Source organism: Bidens hawaiensis, unplaced genomic scaffold (genome assembly GCF_021521415.1).
Source record: "Bidens hawaiensis isolate Kalapana, Puna unplaced genomic scaffold, B.hawaiensis_p1.1 tig00006365_1, whole genome shotgun sequence".
Classification (NCBI taxonomy): Eukaryota; Viridiplantae; Streptophyta; class Magnoliopsida; order Asterales; family Asteraceae; genus Bidens; species Bidens hawaiensis.
The window spans coordinates 749,733-770,720 of NW_027491425.1; the positions used below are offsets into that span (position 1 = coordinate 749,733).

At 41.5% G+C, this 20,988-nt stretch overlaps 2 protein-coding genes across 2 annotated transcripts; both read right to left on the reverse strand.

The window, feature by feature from the left end:
* Positions 1 to 9,465: 9,465 nt before the first annotated feature.
* On the reverse strand, positions 9,466 to 15,284 carry LOC143632149 (high mobility group B protein 7-like). Its single transcript, XM_077100726.1, has 6 exons — positions 15,175 to 15,284; positions 14,749 to 14,828; positions 14,601 to 14,652; positions 9,821 to 9,878; positions 9,675 to 9,719; positions 9,466 to 9,567 (listed from the first exon to the last, which is right to left on the reverse strand). The coding sequence occupies exons 1-6, from the start codon at positions 15,282 to 15,284 to the stop codon at positions 9,466 to 9,468; spliced, it is 447 nt and encodes a 148-aa protein (XP_076956841.1).
* Positions 15,285 to 19,638: 4,354 nt separating this feature from the next.
* Positions 19,639 to 20,949, reverse strand: LOC143632095 (high mobility group B protein 7-like). The gene is made up of 8 exons (XM_077100679.1): positions 20,785 to 20,949; positions 20,627 to 20,709; positions 20,473 to 20,527; positions 20,290 to 20,385; positions 20,147 to 20,204; positions 19,994 to 20,038; positions 19,819 to 19,917; positions 19,639 to 19,742 (listed from the first exon to the last, which is right to left on the reverse strand). The coding sequence occupies exons 1-8, from the start codon at positions 20,907 to 20,909 to the stop codon at positions 19,680 to 19,682; spliced, it is 624 nt and encodes a 207-aa protein (XP_076956794.1). The 5' UTR covers positions 20,910 to 20,949; the 3' UTR covers positions 19,639 to 19,679.
* Positions 20,950 to 20,988: the final 39 nt, after the last annotated feature.

The following is a 20,988-nucleotide window of genomic DNA, read 5'->3' on the forward strand; positions in this document are numbered from 1 at the left end:
TTATGCTTTGGCAAAACAATTAAAGTTGTATTAAAATTGCTTAGTGGTTATTATTTGCTACAAAAATTTTCGTAGAAGTTTTGTAAGAAAATTTAAGTTTGGACAAACAAATTTCACAAAATTCCCTCCCCACACTTGAATTGTGCAACGCCCTCGTTGCACAACAAAAAACTATAAAAGTAAGTGCAAAAGAGAGAACAGAAAACTCCCCCGAAAAATGCAAAACTGCCAGACTAGAGACCCGGTTAGATCCAAGTGAAAATCCGGCAACACCAATTGTGCAATAGGACCACCTGCAATGACAAAGCAAGACAAGACAAAACCACAGCAAGACAACAGAATGCAAAACATAATCCAAAACACATCCAAAGATAGCATTCATCATAAACCCGAAAGAGAAAGAAAAGTCTACAAAACACAATGAGAACTACCAAAGTCTAGAAAACACAATTAAAAAGAAACTGCTAATCATCACTCATATCATCGAATACTGAGCCAGTAAGCTCCGCGTCCCGGTTTGCGAAAAGGGAGGCACCGTACGGATCGGCGGACATGGTGAACTAGCCAGGCTGCGCTAGAGGGCTCTGGAAAGGATCAACATAAGGGTGGGACGACGGGCCGGGCTGCGAAAACTGTGCGTCAAAGGGCGGTGGCTGCTCGCCTACGGTATGACTTGAAGAAGACGCGCCGTAAGACCAAGAAGGCGCAGCCGGGACCGTGAAGCCACTGTGGGTCGCATGGGCCTGTCCATAGGCGAACATCCACTCAAATCCACGGCGGGTGTAATCAGCCGTGTAGTCAAGCAGACCCCGCTGATCGATCTGCTCCGCTCGAAATTGCTGCTGGGCAAACTGGAACTGCTCCTGGTTGAGGCTAAACCGGTCAAATATCTGCCATAGATGTTCGTAGTCCATCGGTATCAGACCTGGCTGTGGCTCCTCCTGACCAGGTATGTCATCGTCATCAGCAGGGGGTAGCGGGTCCCAACTACGACCCTGCCTGTCAACCAATCTAGTCCGGTTCCCTACCGCCCTCACAATCCTCATTGCCTGGAGTTGGGTCATATCCATGAGAATCCCCTCACCCATCCTCGTCAAATTCCGAGCAGCTGGTAAGTCTATAACTCCAAGTCGATGGGCGAGCTCAGTGATGAGCATCCCAGCACAAATGGAACTACCTGAAGTGGACCCACCTGCTCGACTGAAACATTCGGCCACACTAAACCCAAGATTACAATCGTACCCGTCAATAATGCAATATAAGTGAAAAAGATCCCGAGTCACGACATTGCCCACACTATCACCGCGGGCCCCAATGCAATAAAGAACACAATGATGCAATAGGCGGTGTAGGGGGTCGAAAAGTAGTGTGGCCTTTGACGAACGGCCGTCATGCGGTTCTCCGGTAACCCGCATCCAAAAGGCGCGCCTATCCTCCGTACTCGGGAAATCTCTCAACCAGTCAAACAAATCAGTCTCAATCTCCTCTTCGATATATAGACCCATAGTGCTAGCCAGGGTGGCGAGCGACCACGTATACCACTTTCCCCCCAACCAAAACCGGACCCCATTATTACTGTCATGAGGATCCATAAAAAAGACGGGCCGACGAATAAATAGAAGGCGCCTCCACGGTGCTGTGAGCAATGCATCAAAACGCTCGCGCTGGTTTATATGTTCAAGCGTCTCATAGCACGGGATACGTCCCATCACGAATTTACCCCTCCTCGGCCATAGTTCAGCAAAACGTTCACGAGCGGTGCGGCTCCTTTCATTATTTCCAGTAAACTGGCAGAACGGGTGCCTGCGGCCTGATATCTGTCAAACAAGAGATGAATGAGCAAAGATGGACAAAAAAACGAGAAACAGGTTGATTGATACTTTGGCATGGTCATGCCAAAAGCAGTGCAAGGCAGTGCGAACTGACAGGACCATGTACAGGGGCTTAAGAGAACAGACTGGTCAACTGGGGAATTCTGGCCGGAAAAATGACCGTGCACGGCCGTGCGGGACCGTGCCGGCGACCGTGCCGTCATCTGCATCAACAAAGAACAATCCGGCAGAATAACGGCCAAGCACAGCCGTGCGTGCCCGTGCCGGCGGTCGTGCGTGGTCTGCAGAAATAGTGCAGACGGCGGTCTGCTGCCATAAAACAACCCATTCGACCAAATTCAACGCAATCAAGCCCAAAATAGGCAAATACAACCCTAAAACTAACCAATACAACAAGGGATTAGGGCAAATCCGACCCAAAAGTGATAGGATTGGAAAAGCCCCAAATTCCTCAAGAACAAACCCTGGAATCTATAAAAAACAAGGAAAAGGAAGACGGAAAGGAAGATTAAACATACCTTTGGTGTGAAAATCCGATGGAGAGCAAGAGATTCGGGGGCTAAGGGGTCAAAATCGCAGGTTTGGAAGAGTGGAATGGATGAAAATGGGGGTAGGTAGGGTATAAAACTGATAAAAACCGTCTGCACAGTTCCCGAGATACAACAGCACGGTCGTGCTGGCCCGTGCACGAGCCTGGGCATGGTCGTTTTTGGCTACCAATTTCCATTCTGCCAACTTGGCAGTATTCCACTCAATTCCAAACCAAAATGGTTCCCGATTCAAACCATTATGAGCCCTAACCCATAATCTCTCGCTCAAAGAACGAAACCAGAAAGAAACGAAGATAGCTTAACTCTTTGAAAACAAACAAGAATAAAACAAACACACAAAATCTACAAAGTCCTAAACATGCTAAATTTTTACGGAGTCGATAGCTAGACTCACACTCCCCACACTAGATCATAGGTGGAGGTCCACAACCTCCAAATAGTGTTTCAAACGGTGACCGTTCACCTTGAAGATGCGTCCATCCTCATGGCCAATCTCAACGGTACCGTACTCGAACACCTATCTCACACTAAAGGGGTCGGACCATCGGGATTTCAACTTCCCGGGGAATAAACGAAGGCGAGAATTGTAAAGCAAAACATGATCGCCCGCTTGGAATTGTTTGTGGTCCTTCAACCGGGTGTCATGAAGCTTCTTGATCCTCTCCTTGTAAATCCGTGAATTCTCATAAGCTTGGCCTCTCAACTCCTCAAGCTCATGCAACTGACCCATCCTGTTTTTACCCGCGCATGTAAGATCAAGATTCGCACATTTCAATGCCCAATATGCCTTATGCTCGAGTTCAACAGGGAGATGACACGCTTTCCCGTACACCAATTTGAACGTATGTTGTACCAATCGGTGTCTTGTAGGCTGTACGGAAAGCCCACAGTGCGTCATCTAATTTTTCGAACCAATCCTTACGGTTCTGATTAACTGTCTTCTCCAAAATCCTCTTGATGCCCCGATTCGTGACCTCAACCTGCCCACTCGTGTGCGGGTGATATGGTGTAGAGAAGCGATGATGGACACCATACCGGGACAATGCCTTTTCCAACTAGGCATTACAGAAATGTGTCCCTCGGTCACTAATCAGTGCTTTGGGGGCACCAAAGCGGGAGAACAACTTCTTCAAGAATTTCACCACCGACCTAGCATCATTTGTGGGCAAGGCTTGCACCTCGGCCCATTTCAAAACGTAATCAACGGCTACTAGGATGTAACGGTGGCTGAAAGAAGTCGGGAAAGGTCCCATGAAGTCGATGCCCCAGACATCAAAAACCTCACAGACCTAAATCGGTCGCCGGGGCATCTCATCTCGTGATGAGATGTTGCTCGCCCTCTGGCAAGCATCACAAGACTGCAACACGTCGTGAGCATCACGGAAGACGGTTGGCCAGAAAAAACTGGCGTCAAAGACCTTCTTCGTCGTGGATGTGGCTCCATGGTGTCCTCCGGTCGGGTCCTCATGGCAGTGTTTCAAGATCTTTCGAGCCTCATCACCATACATACACCTACGCACGAGCTGATAGGCACCAACACGAAACAAGTAAGGATCCTCCCAAAAGTAATGCTTAACATCAGAAAAGAATTTCTTCTTTTTCTGTTGAGTCAGACCCTTAAGCACGATCCCACTAGCAAGAAAAATCGCAATGTCAGCGAACCAAGGGTGATCCTCATCCCGTGTCTCAATATGAATGAGGAACTCGTGGGGGAAATTGTCATTTATGTGAACCCCCACTTGTTCCGATGAAGCTGAGCACTCAAGACGGGAGAGATGGTCGGCCGCGACATTTTCAGCATCCTTTTTGTCACGAATCTCAATGTCAAACTCCTGCAGCAACAAAATCCAACGAATAAGTCTCGGCTTCGCATCTTGTTTACTGAGCAAGTAACGAAGGGCTGCATGATCCGTGAACACAATGATATTAGAAAGGACAAGATAAGACCGAAATTTATCGAATGCGAAGACAACAGCAAGGAGCTCCTTTTCAGTGGTCGTGTAATGCTCCTGCGCATCGTTCAGTGTCCTACTCGCATAATAAATCAGGTGAAAGTGCTTATCCCGCCGTTGACCTAAGACTGCCCCGACTGCAAAGTCACTCGCATCACACATCAACTCGAAAGGTAAGGACCAGTAGGGGGTAGGGGTGTTCATGAAATCCGCAATCCGAAAAAATCCAAAATCCGAACCGAAACCAAAACCCGATTAACCCGATCCGAATTCTTATTCGGATATTCGGATCGGATTGATCCGAATATCCGAATAAATAATTCAGATTCGGATCGGATTCGGATATTAATTTCAAAAAAATTCGGATGGTTCGGATTTTTCGGATATCTGAACTATCCGATTAAATAACATGTGTTTTCATTAGTTTTATTTATAGCACAGGCCCAATAGTGAATAACCCACTAAAATTTTCAATAGCCCTAATTCCCTAACCACCGTTCATTCATTATTTCATTTCAAAAAATGACCAGCCGCTATATTTCTGTTCCTTCTAACCCTAAATCCTAACCACCGCTCCATCGTCCGGCGTCCGTCATCCGGCGTCCGCCATCCTCCGTCCTCCGTCCTCCGTCTGCCACCTGCTACCAGCCCACCACAGCTCCATTGTGTTTCTAAATCGGTATGTTATGGAGCATGTTGATGTGCAGAGTGCTTTTTGGAACACAAAGGCTTTTTGTTTGAAGTTTGGCATGTGTCGTGCACTGTTTTAATTTCTAATTATGATGGGATTTAATTTGGCTTTTGTATGAAGTTTGACCTATGTTCATGTAATGTTTTTATTTTTTGAATTGTGATGGATTTAGACTTTGGTCCCCTATTTTATTTGTGATTTTTCTGTTTGTATATTAATTTAATTAGAATTTTGGTATGTTTGTTAAACATGTTATTTCGGGTTATTTCGAATAGTTCGGATTATCCGAATCCGATCCGAATCCTATCCGAACTAATTCGGATCAGATTCGGATCGGATATGAAAGTTCCCAATTCGGATCGGATTGAATTTCGGATACGTTTCTAAAATTTTCAAATCCAAACAATCCGAACCGAATAAACCAAATAACCCATTATCCGATCCGATGAACACCCCTAGTCGGGGGCAACCATGATAGGGGCATTCACCAATTTCTCCTTTAACAGCTCGAACGCCTGAAGACATTCGGAGGAGAAAACGAACGGGGCATCTTTCTTGAGGAGTTTCGTCATCGGGCGGGCGATTTGGGAAAAGTCCTTTATGAATCACCGATAAAATCCCACGTGACTGAGAAAACTCCTAATATACTTCACCGAATTCGGTGGCGGAAGCTTCGAAATGGTATCAGTTTTGGCTCGATCAACCTCAAACCCCGCCTGTGAAATCTTATGCCCTAACACAATGCCCTCATTCACCATGAAGTGGCATTTCTCGCAATTAAGAACAAGGTTGGCCTCCTCACAACGGGCCAACATTCTCTCCAAATTTCTTAAACAATGATCAAAAGAACTCCCGAAAACAGAAAAATCATCCATGAAAACCTCCATGGAGTCCTCGATCATATCATGAAAAATCGCCACCATACATCTCTAAAACGTGGCTGGGGCATTACACAGTCCAAAGGGCATCCGCAGGTAGGCGAATGTGCCATAGGGACATGTGAATATCGTCTTCTCCTGATCCTCAGGAGAGATGGGGGTATGAAAGTATCCCGAGAAACCGTCAAGAAAGCAATAATACATCTTTCTCGATAATCGCTCCAACATCTGGTCAATGAAGGGGAGTGGAAAATGGTCTTTCCTCGTGGCATCGTTGAGTTTGCGGTAGTCAAAATTTATATAGTTTTGATAACATTACTTTATATAAATGTAACGTCATTTCCTTTGTAAAACATTATTTGGAAATCATTTACAATTAACGACTATACTCTTAACTTGGTCTTAAATAACTATATAACGAAGTAACTTAATCATAATTCCTACCTTAAGCGATCACTCGAGAATAGGAACAAGAAAAGATGAGCAACTCGTCGTATGGCTTCGCTTAATAAGACAGTTGAGTGTTAACAGGGCTTCAGAACCTCGTTTCTTGCGCAAACTTCGAGAAACAAGCCGTCGGAAAGCCAGGAAACTTAGGGCACATATTCCTAGGTTAAATGTGTGTAGAAGACGGTGATTTGGGATGGTTTGGTCTCAACCCGTAGTTGCCCTATTTATAGTCGATTTCAGCTTCCTCCGCGTCGCGTGAAGGAAAGTCTGCCGTTCGCGTCGCGCGAAGCAAGATCATGACACGTCAGGACACGTGGCCTGTACATTCGTGCCACGTGTTGGCACGTGGTTGGACACGTGTATCAGATTACTTAACGTGGTTCGCATAGCGCGAAGTAATTCTTTGCGTCGTGCGAAACATCCTTTTCTCGGTTTCTGTTCTAGCTACTTCGCGCAGCGCGAAATAGTTTAACTATCAGCTTCGTGTAGCGCGAAGAACTTAAGAATTCAGAATTTTCATTTTTAACACTCTAACTTTCAGAATTGACATTTTTAGCCCAAACTTAGATGGGGTATTTTCACGGTATTACACCCGGGCCAGTCCATATATAAACGGTCCGGTTCCGAGTTTGAAAATCTTGTCTAAACAGTTCCGGTCCGGGTCGTACCCGTTGCACACCCCCTAATCTTGGGTGTTATTGCCTTATTTGTGCTTCATCCCTTGCAACTCTTTTATCAATGAAATGCTACCGTTTATGTTTTCTTTATATTATTCCTATACACCAATAAAGTAAGTCAATACTTTATACAAAATCAAACGTTGGTCAGATAAGAAACTAATTATCAATAAACATTTTACTACCGAAAGTAATAAATTATAAGCATCCAAATTGAATATTATTAAAAGGCCTTTTTAACAAATTTATAATCACAACAAAAAAAACACAAACACAATTTAAAAAATAAATAAATAATCCGACGGAAAAAAAGACTGTCGGCTCCGACTGTGCAGTCCCTGTTTCCGTCGGAGCTGACTGTCTTTTTTTCGGTCAATTCGTTTCGTTAATCCGTCGGACAAAACCATTTACCGTTGGTTTCGACGAAATATTTTGTTTCGTGGCACGACATGATAGGTTTGTTAATCGGTCGGATTAGGAACGGTTTCTATCGGATCCGACGGGATTTTTAGGCTAGTTTAGGGATTTCGGTTGGACTTGAGCTAGTTATGAAAATTCTTGATCAAAATAGGCTATTTCGGGGATTTTCACTTATTAGATAGGAAGATGGTTATGTGTAGGCCTATAAACGAACCGAACGTTCGGTGAACTATTCGTGAACCGTTCAGTGGGAGTTCGTTTATGTTCGTTTATTTAATAAACGAACGAACATGAACACATGTTCCGTTTGTTCATTTATGTTCATGAACGTTCGTTTATGTCTGTTTATTTATGTCCGTTTATGTATTAATAGAAAATAATTAAATCTTATCTAGATAGGTCATCTGATTAAAGGTATTATATTTGTTAATTTGTGTTCATTTAAGTGTTTTCATTTAAGTTCGTTTATATTTGTGTTCATTTACATTTGTTCATATATGTTCGTTTATCTTTGTTTAGTTATGTTCGTTTAGATTTTAAACAAGCGAACACAAATGTCCATTTTTAAATAAACGAACATGAATATAAATATTTGTTCGATTAAGTGTCCATGTTCTTTTAAAGTTAAATGAACAAACATAAACATGCCCTTGTTCGTGCTCATTCGATTCGTTTACAGGCTTTCATTATTCACGTTGATGAATACATCGCTCCCAATCTCTAGGCTCTGCCGATTTTATTCGTGTTCATTTGTGTTCGTGAACCGTTCGTGAACATATTAATATTAATTTCCTTAATGAACGAACATGAACATAAAATCTCGTTCGGTAAGTGTTCGTGAACACATTATTTTCTTAACGAACGAACATGAACAAGGCCTTGTTCGTGTTCGTTCGGTTCGTTTACAGCCCTAGTTATGTGCTGACAAGGAAAACTCTATCTGTAGCCTGTGGATGTAGGTCTCCACTGGGACCAAACAATGTTAAAATTCTTGCATCGTTTAAATTTATGTTTTTGCTTGTTATAATCGTTTGTGGGTTTTGTGTTGTCGCTTCTGCATTGCCGCTAACATTGTCATTCATGGCATAAGTATTATTTGATAATGAAATATAATCTTGGAGAACATAATATTAATAACAAACTAATGCTTTGAGAAACTTAAACCTTACAAACGTGATAGCTAAATCAAACTACATAAACCATTTGTTTTATTATTTTCTAATAATACCTTCTTTGTACAACCAGAACGATAAAATACAAAATTGATCTCACCCAAAAAATTAGCACATTTGTTTGATAACCATATAGACAAGTTCATTTTAAAACCATGAATATGTTAATAGCCTCAAGACCTACAGAGTAAATTGTTTTTGAACCCTACATAAAATGGTTATTACTTGTTACTTGGATTATTTTTTCTGTGCATACTTAATATGAATAGAAAACAGTTTACCGTTAAAAGAGAAGGGTACAAAATCGGTTATCGAATAGTTCATCGCAAGTTTAATATAAATTGGTGTCAAATAGAAATCCAAACTAGGCAACCAAAACAGATCCATTAATTTTCAAAAGAAATATTGTTTAGCATGAAGAAGTGATCAACAAAAGTCATGCCTTGGATTACTAGTTTAGCCATAACATAAGACCATAGGTAACATATATATATATATGACAAAAGGTGACTTGAACACAAATCACATCATCAACCTTAACCTTTATAATGAAAGAAAAACCATTCTTCATCCATCATCAATTCCTATTCCGCTTCAAGTAATTCTTGTTTCTAGCAAATCAACCCGCACACTTCAAATAAGTCATGTGATCATAACACACCATGTATACACAATAATAGCAAAAATCAAGAAATACATAATTATAATTCATATGCATAATATAACAGATATTACCTTAATTATTTTTTATATCATGCATTCATATACAATAATATTTATTATATAAATATATTAAATGAAAGTAAATAAAAAACCTCATTTAGGCTCCGTTTATTAAATACTCACTTCTTTCTCATTTCCGGTGACGGATCTGGTTGGATTCTCCAATACTCTAGATGTGCTTCTTGTTGCTTAGCAGCCTTTTCAGTGTAAGGTTTCTTTTCCTGTAAATTGTAACCAAATGTGGGAAATCGGTGTCCATTTGTATATGCACATTTTATTTTTCAAATTAAACAAAAACTAATGGAAATCAAGAAAATCTGAAACTCACTTCCTCTGACATAGCCCTCCATTTCACACCACCCTCTCTTCCAACCTAAATAAACAAATAATAATAATAATAATAATAATAATAATAATAATAATAATAATTACCAAAATTCAAAATCAAGAAAATGTAAAGTAATCAAATATTACCACTGAAACTTTCTTGTTATCTGGATTAGCTTTGTTAAATGATTTCCTAAAATCCTCCCTACACCACAACAAATTATCCCAATCAAATTTAAATTTAAACAGTTTACTTGAATAATATGTAAAATAATTGTGATATACAAGAAGAGAAAGAATGGAGTTGGTGGCTTTTTTCTTGGATCCCTTTCTTTCTTTGATTTCTTCAGCTCTTCAATTAACTTCTTTCTGCTAAAAAAAAAATCAACTTTTGAAGAAACACTAAGCGACCCAGGGCAGATTACGGATAATCTGTGGGTTAAGTAATGTTTCCCACGAGGATGAGGTTCAGCAGAGAAGGTTGTTCTTCAGATGACCTGCAAAACAGACACCGTAAGCTCGTCACTGAGAAGGGGGGGGGTTCCTCCTTGTGACCACCCTCCGGCGTGAGAATCAGACTAGATTGCTCTGAATATAAGTGTATATTAAGAGATTGCTAGATAAGATAGCGAGATATCAGATGATGTCCTTACCATTCCAAGGTGTTGGAGTATTTATAGCCGAAGGTAGGTTTCCTAGAAGGTACAGCCGGCTGAATAGTATTCCTGTTCTACCAACAGTGGATTACGCACAGGCCATGCTGGTTGGTGGATAGACTACGGCCGACAGTAACAAGGTCGGTTGTACACTGTTCCTTTGCTGCCGGCTATGCACTGTTCCACCAACTGTAGGCTGCGCACGTCCCATAGTAAGGGTTGGTGAGTAGGCAGCGGCTAATAATGACAAACAGTACTAGAGGGTGCTCCTCCTCGTACTGTTGTCGGTGAGCTGTCACCCTGTGATTGGTTCATGGGCTGTTCTGGTCAGATCGTCTGTTCTGCCCATACCTTAGTAGGTATAGTACAAAAGATTTTCCAGAAGCATACGGACTGGCTCATTTAGGCGGGAGTATTCCCGCCTTGCTCATTCCTTCATGTGACTACTGAAGTAGCTAGTGCCTTGTGCGTGTAGCCTTGCTGTTAGTGCGGGTAGCCTTCCCTGATGGCTTGTATCCGCAACTGCGGGAACAGGCGGGGTACTTCACCATTGGGAGGCCATGTGGATTTGATGGTACCCCTTATACGCGTCCAGGAAGCATTTAAGGCGAAACGGTGCCAACGAATCCACCTTAAGATCGATTTCGGGTAACGGATAACAATCTTTGGGGCATGCTTTGTTCAAGTCCTTGAAATCTATGCACATGCGCCATTGTTTGTTATTCTTCGGTACCATAACGGGATTTGCAACCCAAGTTTGATATCTACTAACGCGTACGATGCCTGCGTCAAGGAGTTCCTTGACTTGGGTTCTACACGCGTTAGTTTGTTCTGGCCCCATTACTCTGCGCTTTTGTACGATTGGCGTAACAGCCGGATCGCATTTGAGCTTATGCTCTGCCTTACTTCGGGGTACAACAGTCATGTCAGCTGGTGTCCACGCGAAGATGTCGGCGTTTTTTTGTAATAAGCGCTTGAGTAAGGTGCGTGTGGGATCAACAACTGTTGTGCCAATGGAAACGGCCTGGTCAGGGTATTTGCCGTTGAAGGCCCATCTTTCTGGTTCGGTGATGGTTGGTTTAGCCATCTTTGGTTTGGGTTTAGATGAGACAGATGCGATGCATACCTGGGGAATGCCGGTGATCATCGCTACACCCTCAGCTGTTGGCCATCCCATCATGCCGTGGACTGAGGATACCACGGTGTTGAATCTTGCCATCCCGTCTCTTCCGAAGAGAATGTCGTATGTGTGGTGTGGCTTCCTCATTACGACAAAATCCACGTCTTCTGTGCGTGAGTGATTCCCATCCGTAAGAGTGAAGTGGAAAGATAGGATACCCAGGGGGTGTTTGTGCTGCCATCGAACCCTTCCATCGAGGCGCAGATCGTTTCCAGGCGTTCCTTGTCTTCGTCATCTAGCTTGTCGAAGAACTGCCTGTACATCACCGTTGACGAGGCGCCGTTGTCAGCAAGAGTGCGAGAAGTGATGTAGTGCCCCAGCTGGCTTTTGATGACGATAGGGCCTTCTTTGCTGGGTCCTCCTGGCACTCGCGGGAAGCGCACCTCAGCTTCCTTCCACGCGCATGGTTCTGTCGTTCGCCTTTTTCTTTCTCTGATCTTACCATGAACCATGTTGATGCTGATGTCAACGGGCTTTCGTCCGTTGCCTCGGTACCGGTTATCGTTCCTTCCTCCCTTCTTGATTGATGCCACCAGGTGTGCCAGTCTTCCATCCTTGACGAATGCTTCAACAATATCCTTCAAGGATGTACACTCTTCCGTACTATGACCTTTTGTCCCGTGGAAGTCACAGGATTTGCTCTGATCCGCATTAGGTCGCTGCCGGATCATTGGAGCTTTTGGCCATGGTAGCTTTTCAGTGGCAAATATCTCCGTGACGCTTTTGGTGAGTAGCGTCCACCGGTGTTTTTGGCTTGAAGGGTGTGTGTTATTTCTTCCGCCAACAAGAGGGTGAGAGCTGGATGAGGTGTCAAAGTTTACCCTTGACTGCCAAATACCTAGCTTCCTCTTTTTGTTCTGCCGGGCGATCCGAACATTGTTTTCTCTAGTCCTTTGCGTGTAGAGGTGTGTACTCTGGGGAAGATCCCTTCCCAGTTGCTTCTCCGTCTCGGCAAAGCGCTTGGCCGCCGTCATGATGGCATCCCATGTGGATGGCATGCCGTCCTTACCCGTCAATGTGCGGATAAGCTCTGGGTATTCGGCGCCCTGGATGAAAGCGGCGCGAACAAGATCTTCACTTATGTTGCCCAGACTTAGCTTTTTGGAGTTGAAGCGAGTGATGAAGTCTAGTAAAGATTCATCCTCCTCTCTGACGCAGTTGAGGATCGTCCACTGTTCTTCAGTATATTTCCTTTGTTGGCTGAAGTGTTGGCTGAACTTGTTTTGAAAGTCCGCCCAATCATATATGTGGTGGACCGGTAAACGATCGAACCATGCCCTGGCCGCTCCAACCAGAGTCATCTAGAACATATAACACCACGTGGGTTCCGTCCAGTTACTGACGGTTGCCCCCGCAATGAATCTGTTCAAGTGGTCGTCTGGGTCGGATAGACCATCATAAGTGCCAATGTTGGACATTTGTTTGGCACTTCTCGGGGCGATTGCTTCTGCAATGTCTCTTGCGAACTTTGACTTTCCTGCATTTGTTGCAGTTGGTCTAAAGGTTTTGGAGAAGTCACGCGGGTTTCTCTCCGCATTCGTTGGTTTAAAGGCTTCCCCAAAATTCCTTTTCGGTTGGAAGTCCGTTTCCTTACGCTTCCCTTTTGCCTTATGGCGAGGGTTTGCGTCGGTATCGGATTCTTCCCGCTCATCTTCTGAGTACTCGCACTCACTGTTCATATTGAGATGTTGGCGAGTACTGCCGAATTCGTCAGCCTGTTGAACTGAACGCAAGCGTTCATCCAACTCAGCTTGGAACTCTTTCTGACGTGCTTCGGCCCACGCCTTAACTTGATCTAGTGTTTGGCGAGGGACCCTCGTTCGTTTTTCCAACTGGGCATCAGTGAACCCTAGTGGAATATTGTTTACTGCACTTGCCCCGGCTTGGGTAACCGGGGTAGTGTTCGTAAAATTTGTATAACCGCCGGTGTTCCCAGTTGCTGGGGTTGTGGTCACCGGGGTTTCTTGGTCACTTACTGGCCTTGGGACCGGAGTAACGTTAACCATTTCTTCAGAAATTTTGAAAAAACTAAGAATTAGTTCTAGCTTTTCTGCACGGATGGCGCCAATGAAGAAACACTAAGTGACCCAGGGCAGATTACGGATAATCTGTGGGTTAAGTAATGTTTCCCACGAGGATGAGGTTCAGCAGAGAAGGTTGTTCTTCAGATGACCTGCAAAACAGACACCGTAAGCTCGTCACTGAGAAGGGGGGGCTTCCTCCTTGTGACCACCCTCCGGCGTGAGAATCAGACTAGATTGCTCTGAATATAAGTGTATATTAAGAGATTGCTAGATAAGATAGCGAGATATCAGATGATGTCCTTACCATTCCAAGGTGTTGGAGTATTTATAGCCGAAGGTAGGTTTCCTAGAAGGTACAGCCGGCTGAATAGTATTCCTGTTCTACCAACAGTGGATTACGCACAGGCCATGCTGGTTGGTGGATAGACTACGGCCGACAGTAACAAGGTCGGCTGTACACTGTTCCTTTGCTGCCGGCTATGCACTGTTCCACCAACTGTAGGCTGCGCACGTCCCATAGTAAGGGTTGGTGAGTAGGCAGCGGCTAATAATGACAAACAGTACTAGAGGGTGCTCCTCCTCGTACTGTTGTCGGTGAGCTGTCACCCTGTGATTGGTTCATGGGCTGTTCTGGTCAGATCGTCTGTTCTGCCCATACCTTAGTAGGTATAGTACAAAAGATCTTCCAGAAGCATACGGACTGGCTCATTTAGGCGGGAGTATTCCCGCCTTGCTCATTCCTTCATGTGACTACTGAAGTAGCTAGTGCCTTGTGCGTGTAGCCTTGCTGTTAGTGCGGGTAGCCTTCCCTGATGGCTTGTATCCGCAACTGCGGGAACAGGCGGGGTACTTCACCATTGGGAGGCTTTCCCTGCGGGTACAGCTGGCGTACTGCGCGTAAGGTTTTCTCTGAGCATGGTGGGTCCTGCGGGAGCAGTTGGTCGTTGCGCAGACGTCCCTGTTCAAGGTGAGTCTTGCGGGTCCAACTGGGCTCTGCTGGGACCTGCCTCTTCAACTTTATAAACAAAAAACAAAAAAAACTTGATACCCAACCTAACCTTAATTACCTCTCTGCAAGCTTTTTAGCAACTTCGTCGGGCGTTTCAGCACACCTTGTCTCTGTAACAACACACATTCAAATATTAAAATCAGATGTTTAAAGATACTAATATGATTAACCATACATTAATTTAACTTAACTAATATCATTCCTACCCAAATTCATTTTGATTTTGGATTCAAGACCGCAATCGTCCGTGCTAATTAACGTGCCAACACTCTCATTGCACGCTTCGCTGTAGAACATTACAAGCGCATTAAATTAACATACATAAACTATAAATAAGATATGAGCATTTGGTATCGAGTACCAGTACCTAGCCTACACCAAAACCAAGTCATCAGCCAATCAATTTTATTAACCAATCGGTTTTCAGTTAATCGGTTAATAACCAAAACCAAGCTTAGACTAACATTTTTACTTAGAAATACATGATATGAAATTATAAAAGCTAAAAATAATATTCGATGGGATACCAGAAAACCCGAAAACCAATTTTCAGTTAATTTCGGTTCGGTTATTGCTCACCCTAAACTAAAATTAATATGATGAATAAATAATAAATAAATAAGAATGGATACCAATTGGTGATAAGGCAGTTGTTCTTGGGTTGTTTAAGCGTAAGGGAACTGGCTTCTGCTTCGACCCGCTTTCGGGATCGATCAGCGTTGACTGACTTTGACTCCGCCATTGATTGAAGGTTGAATGGAATCAGTGAGAGATGGAGATTAATTGGATCTTGGGTGAAGGGTTTATGAAAAGACGCGGTAAAAAGAGAGGGAAAATAATAAATATTTTATAAATTTACCGCCAAAAGTGGAAAATAATAATATTTTAGAAATTTACCGCCAAAAGTGGTTTCACCGTTTGAAAGGCCAAATCATCCGGGGTCGAAGTTGGGGTTGAAGCAATACGAGTCGTATAGATTTATAGGAGTTGTGCACCTAGTATAGGAATATTTATTTATTTTTGAATTTTTGCTGAACTTTTTTTATCAGATCTCATTTTTAATTATTTTAGCTTTGAATAAAAAAAAATAGGAAATAATCTCTTATAGTTAGAAGCGTTTCAAGGTAAACGATTATATTTTTTTATAGGTTCAAATATGTGGTAGACGTATTTTTACTTATAAATTATGTGTTTTATTTTATAGCTTAGTGAGATGGTATTTCTTACACTTTTTTATTTAAAAAAAGAAAGGAATTGTGCGAATACAACTCATATAGGTCTATAAACTGATTATATAAGACTACACGAGACACATAAACACAAACTGGTATTTTTTAACAAAAGTTGTACATATACAACCTATGTAGACCTATACGAATCATATAGTCACACATGGTGTTTGGATATAAGGATTAGATCGGTACCATACCAGTTCCAAAACTCAAAACTTTAGTACCGATTTGATACCGACGGTATAGGTGATCAAATCGGGTTGGTCAAAGGAACCGGAACCGGTTCAGAACCGGTTCCATTAGTCAACATCACTGTTTAAACCGGTTCCATGGTCGAACCGGTTAGGGAACCGAACCGGTTCCCCAACCCTCGGACCCGGAACCGGTGGAACCGGTTCTGACCGGTTCCTAAACCGGTTCTTACACTTACAGTGTAAAATATTATTTTTTTTTCGTTTTTCGTTTCCGCTGCTTGTGTAGGTGATGATTTGTGTTCTTCTGATTTCTGAAGAGGCTCATGCTACTTTTGTTGTTCACCCACAGAGCAATGGTAAACAACATATTGAACTTAATGCTATGAGTGTCAGCGTGTTTGAATTGATTAGTCTGTATCGTGTATCGTGTAATGGTGAACTTAAATCTGTATCGTGTTACATTTGTTGAGTTTGCTATGTATTATAGTCTTTTGGCTTACGCAAGTCAAATGCTGAATTATAATCAAGAGCGGTGTTATACGATTCGTATTTATATAACATGTTAAATAAAAAAAACAATTAACATAAAATTCATTTTATTTACTTTAAGAAGTTCAAAAAAAAAAGGTTACATGTTTTAAAATATTCAAAAACAAACTAACAAAACATTAAACTTATAAATATAAAGTTGTGACATATTATTTCTAGAAAAGCCTTCTTGTTCGTCGTAATTATTGAGTGGCGACTTATTCATCAGAATTACTTGTAGAAACGCCTTCATGTTCGTCGTGCACTCGAACATCAAGTGGTGTTTCGTCTTCCAGAGTGGTTACGTGTTGAACACGATCGATTGAGTCCAAGTGATCCTTCAAGCAAATGCACATCTCCACCGACTCCGAATTCAGTCTTGTTCTTCTCACCGATATTACCCTGCCACTAAAAGAAAAAGCAGATTCCGAAGCTACCGTAGAAGCTTGGGCGGTTAGTAAATCACGGGCCATGGTGGCAAGAATCGGAAACTCGGTTTCCTTTACCTTCCACCAAGCCAAAACATCAAAAGTGCCATATTCCTCTTCGGATAAACCGGTAGAGAAATCATATGCACTATACATTCCTAGTTCGCTTGAAGGGGTGTTACCCCTTTGTTTTTTAGCCGTTACGTTGCGAACGGTGTTCATAAGGCTAATCATGGGGTCTCGTACTCTAGTAGCACTTGAACTTGATGAAGACCCCCCCGGCGTAGGCATGTGTATGTTTGACCCATATTTATTTATATAAAAGTCATACATAAATTTAAAATTCAAGTTAAAATCATTTTGTGCCTCTGTTGAAAAGTTTGGGTCAACTTCATGCATATCTAAGGCTGAAAAAATTTCGTCTATCACACATTCAACCCCCGTAATATTTAACATTGGGTTTAAAGCGGTGGCGCAAGTAAAAATCGGTGGCAATTCAAGAAAGTATTTTTTTAATTTAAACTTCATTGGTAATATGATGTTTGAAAAATTGGACTTTTATTTTCAAATTCTTTAAGATTGTTAACGATTAAAAATAACTCCGAAAGAACCAAGGGACTTGTCGGATAATACGTTCCCGATAGTTTCGTAGTTGATGTTTTAAAAACTTCAAGAAAAGTCGATAAGTCATTGATAATTTCCCATTTCTCATTTGAAAAGGGGATTGCCAAATCATTCTCGGCAAGACTAGAATGAAACATTTGTAAAGTTTCTCTTTGTTTCAAAGCACTTTGAAACATTATGCAAGTGGAATTCCATCGATGAGGTACATCCCAATTAGCTCCCAAAGCTTTTCTTCCCGTATCTTTACAAAATTTTCTATAATCCATTTGTCTTTTTTTACTTTTCTTAAAAACTTCATGTAGCATTACTCTAAAATCGTTTATAACCGATGTAACCTCATCCGAAGCAAGTCCGTCTTGCACGATTAAATTAATGATATGTGCAACACACCTTGAGTGAAAAAATACACCATTGCAAATCGGCGTATATTTTAATTTTAATTTATCAACCGCCGATGTATTATTCGACGCGTTATCAAATGCAATTGAAAATATTTTATTTTCTAGTTTATAAGTTTTTATAACATAATCTAAAATTTCAAACAAATTATCTCCCGTATGTGGATACTCAAAGAGTTCGAAAGCAATGGTGCGTTTCATCATTTCCCACGATGACGGGTCTACCCAATGAGCGGTGACACAAAGATAAGATTCGGGTAGACCATGTGGAGCCGACCAAACATCAGTAGTTAAGTTTATTCCCGTATTTATATTTTCAAAATATGCAATTAGTACCTCTTTGGCCTTCTTCCACAATTTTAAACAATAACGTTTAAGAGTATGACGACTTACGTGAGTGTATTGTGGTTGAAGCGTATCTCGAATCATGGCGGTTAAGCGAGGGTTGTCGAAGTGGCTAAACGGCAAAGCTTCTTGAATCACAAACTTCGCCATACGATCTTGAACTCGATCAATTTGGTATGTAAATATTCCGCCTTCACTATCCATTTGCGTTTGTTGCGACTCGACGTTCTGTTTCAACGCCCTGCAATACGGTCTTTCGATGTGTTTCTTCAAATTTGAATTCGAAAGTGGGTTTAAATAAATCCCACAAAACTTGCACTGAGCCTTCAATGAATGGTCACTCAATTCAACCAAATCCCAATTGCACCAAATCTCTTGATTACGATTATGAGGTACAATACGAACGAAACTTGGTCCGGCGGTGGAACCTTGACCAACCGATGATTGTGAGGCAGCCATAACAACAAATATGAATATAGAAGAAGAGAAAACAAGAGATTAGAGAACTCAGAACGTTTTAATAGCGTTTTTTTGTATTTTTTTGCGTTCGGGTTTGCGTTTTGAGTGTTGTGATGAACCCATTACACCAAATACCTATTTATACTAGTAGTGTGGTGTTTGGGGAGCCAAAAAACGGCCATTTTTGACCCCAACGGTCAAAAAACGGCCATAAAACCGTTTCCCAACGGCTAGAACTACTCCAACGGCTAGAACCGGTTCCGGTCGAACCGGTTCGGTTCCGGTTCCTACCCGGTCAACCTCCAAAAATGTCAAACCGGTCCCGGATTGTCGGGTTGAAACGGAACCGAACCGGTTCCTACGAAAAACGGGTAGGAACCGGTTTTGTTGTCCACCTCTAACCGACGGTACCAAATCAATACGGATACCGAATCCGAATTTGCCCATCCCTATTTGGATATACCCTAACGTCCAAATGTCACATGCCATAGTAACCATACTAAAATTAAAAATTCCCTTGATGACAAAAAGTTGTTTCAATATAAGTGTGTTACTACAGAAGACATACAACATTATTATAGTTTTAGCAAATTTAGATGTTCCTAGTTCCTACAAATAAACTACTAATCAATAACAAACAACATAAGGTACCACACAAAAATTTGAAGCCAAAAGGTGTAGGATTTAAATCATATATTGTATCCTACATTTTACCTTCATTTAGGTTCGGCATGAAGAAATGGATATCAATTAAAAGTCAAATATAGGATTACTAATTTAGCCATAACATATGACCATAGACAGCAAACATGATAAAAGGTAAATACTCTCTACATAAACTATGCGTTGACCTGAAACTAAATCACACGCCATGAACCACTACACTAACATCAAAAATCAACAAAAGATAACCCAAATCAAAACCTAATCTATTCATCATCAGCCACCACTTCCACTTCCTTCTCAGCTTCAACATCACTTGATTCTTTTTCCTACAACCCACAACAATCCAATTTAGTCATAACACAATGTATAAACAAAAACAGCATAATAACAAGAAACACTCACATCCTTTTCTTTTTCATTGTCAACACCATTTGGATTCTCCAAAGCCTTTTGATACTCTTCTTTGAGCTTAGCAGCCCTTTCAGTGTAAACTTTCTTTTCCTGTAAAAATATTTTTTTCCCAATTAAACCAAGCAAATAAAAATAAAAATAAAATACAAGAAAATCTGCAACTCACTTCTTCTGACATAGACTTCCATTTCTCACCACCTTCCTTTGCAACCTAAACCAACAATAACAATAATAATAATAATAATAATAATAATAACAACAACCAAAAATCCGAAATCAAGAAAATGTAAAATGAAGCAAATTTCATTTAAAATATTACCACTGCAACTTTCTTGTTATCTGGATTTGCTTCTTTGAATGATTTCCTAAAGTCTTCCCTATACCACAACAAATTACTACTATCAATTACATGTAAAAAGATTAAAGCAATTAGCTATCAATATGAGTGAAATTATAGCATACATGAAGAGAAAGAAAGCAGTTGGTGGCTTCTTAGGTTTACTTGGATCCCTTTCCTTCTTCGATTTCTTGACCGACGGTTGTTTCACCGACTTCTTTCTGCATAATAAAAATCAAAACTTTATTAACAAAAAACCAAGAAACTTGATACCCACATAATAATATCATAATCCAAACCCTAATCACCTCTCTGCAGGCTTCTTAGCAGCCGGTTCATGAGCTGTCTCAACGCACATTGTCTCTGTAATGACACAGGTTCAGAATATTAAAGCAAATATGTTCAAGGATATAATCTAATAAAAGAAATATTAACTTAATTAACATCATTATCATTGCATACCCAAATTCATTTTGATTTTGGCATCAAGACCGCAATCGTGCATGCTAATTAACGCCACGGCAACACTCTTGTTACACCCTTCACTGTAAAACATTACAAGTACAATAAATTAACAAAAAAAAAACCAACGAAATTAAACTTATTAATAATAATAATACCATTGGGTGAAAGCGCTGCCGTTTTTGGCTCGTTTAAGCGTAAGAGAACTGGTTTCGGCTTCAACCCTCTTTCGGGATCGATTAGCGTTGACTGATTTTGACTCCGCATTACCAGTTCGCGCCATTGATTGAATTGAAGGTTGAAGTGATTGAGTGAATGCAAAAGATGAATATTGGATAATTGAAAGTATTGGGAGACAAGGG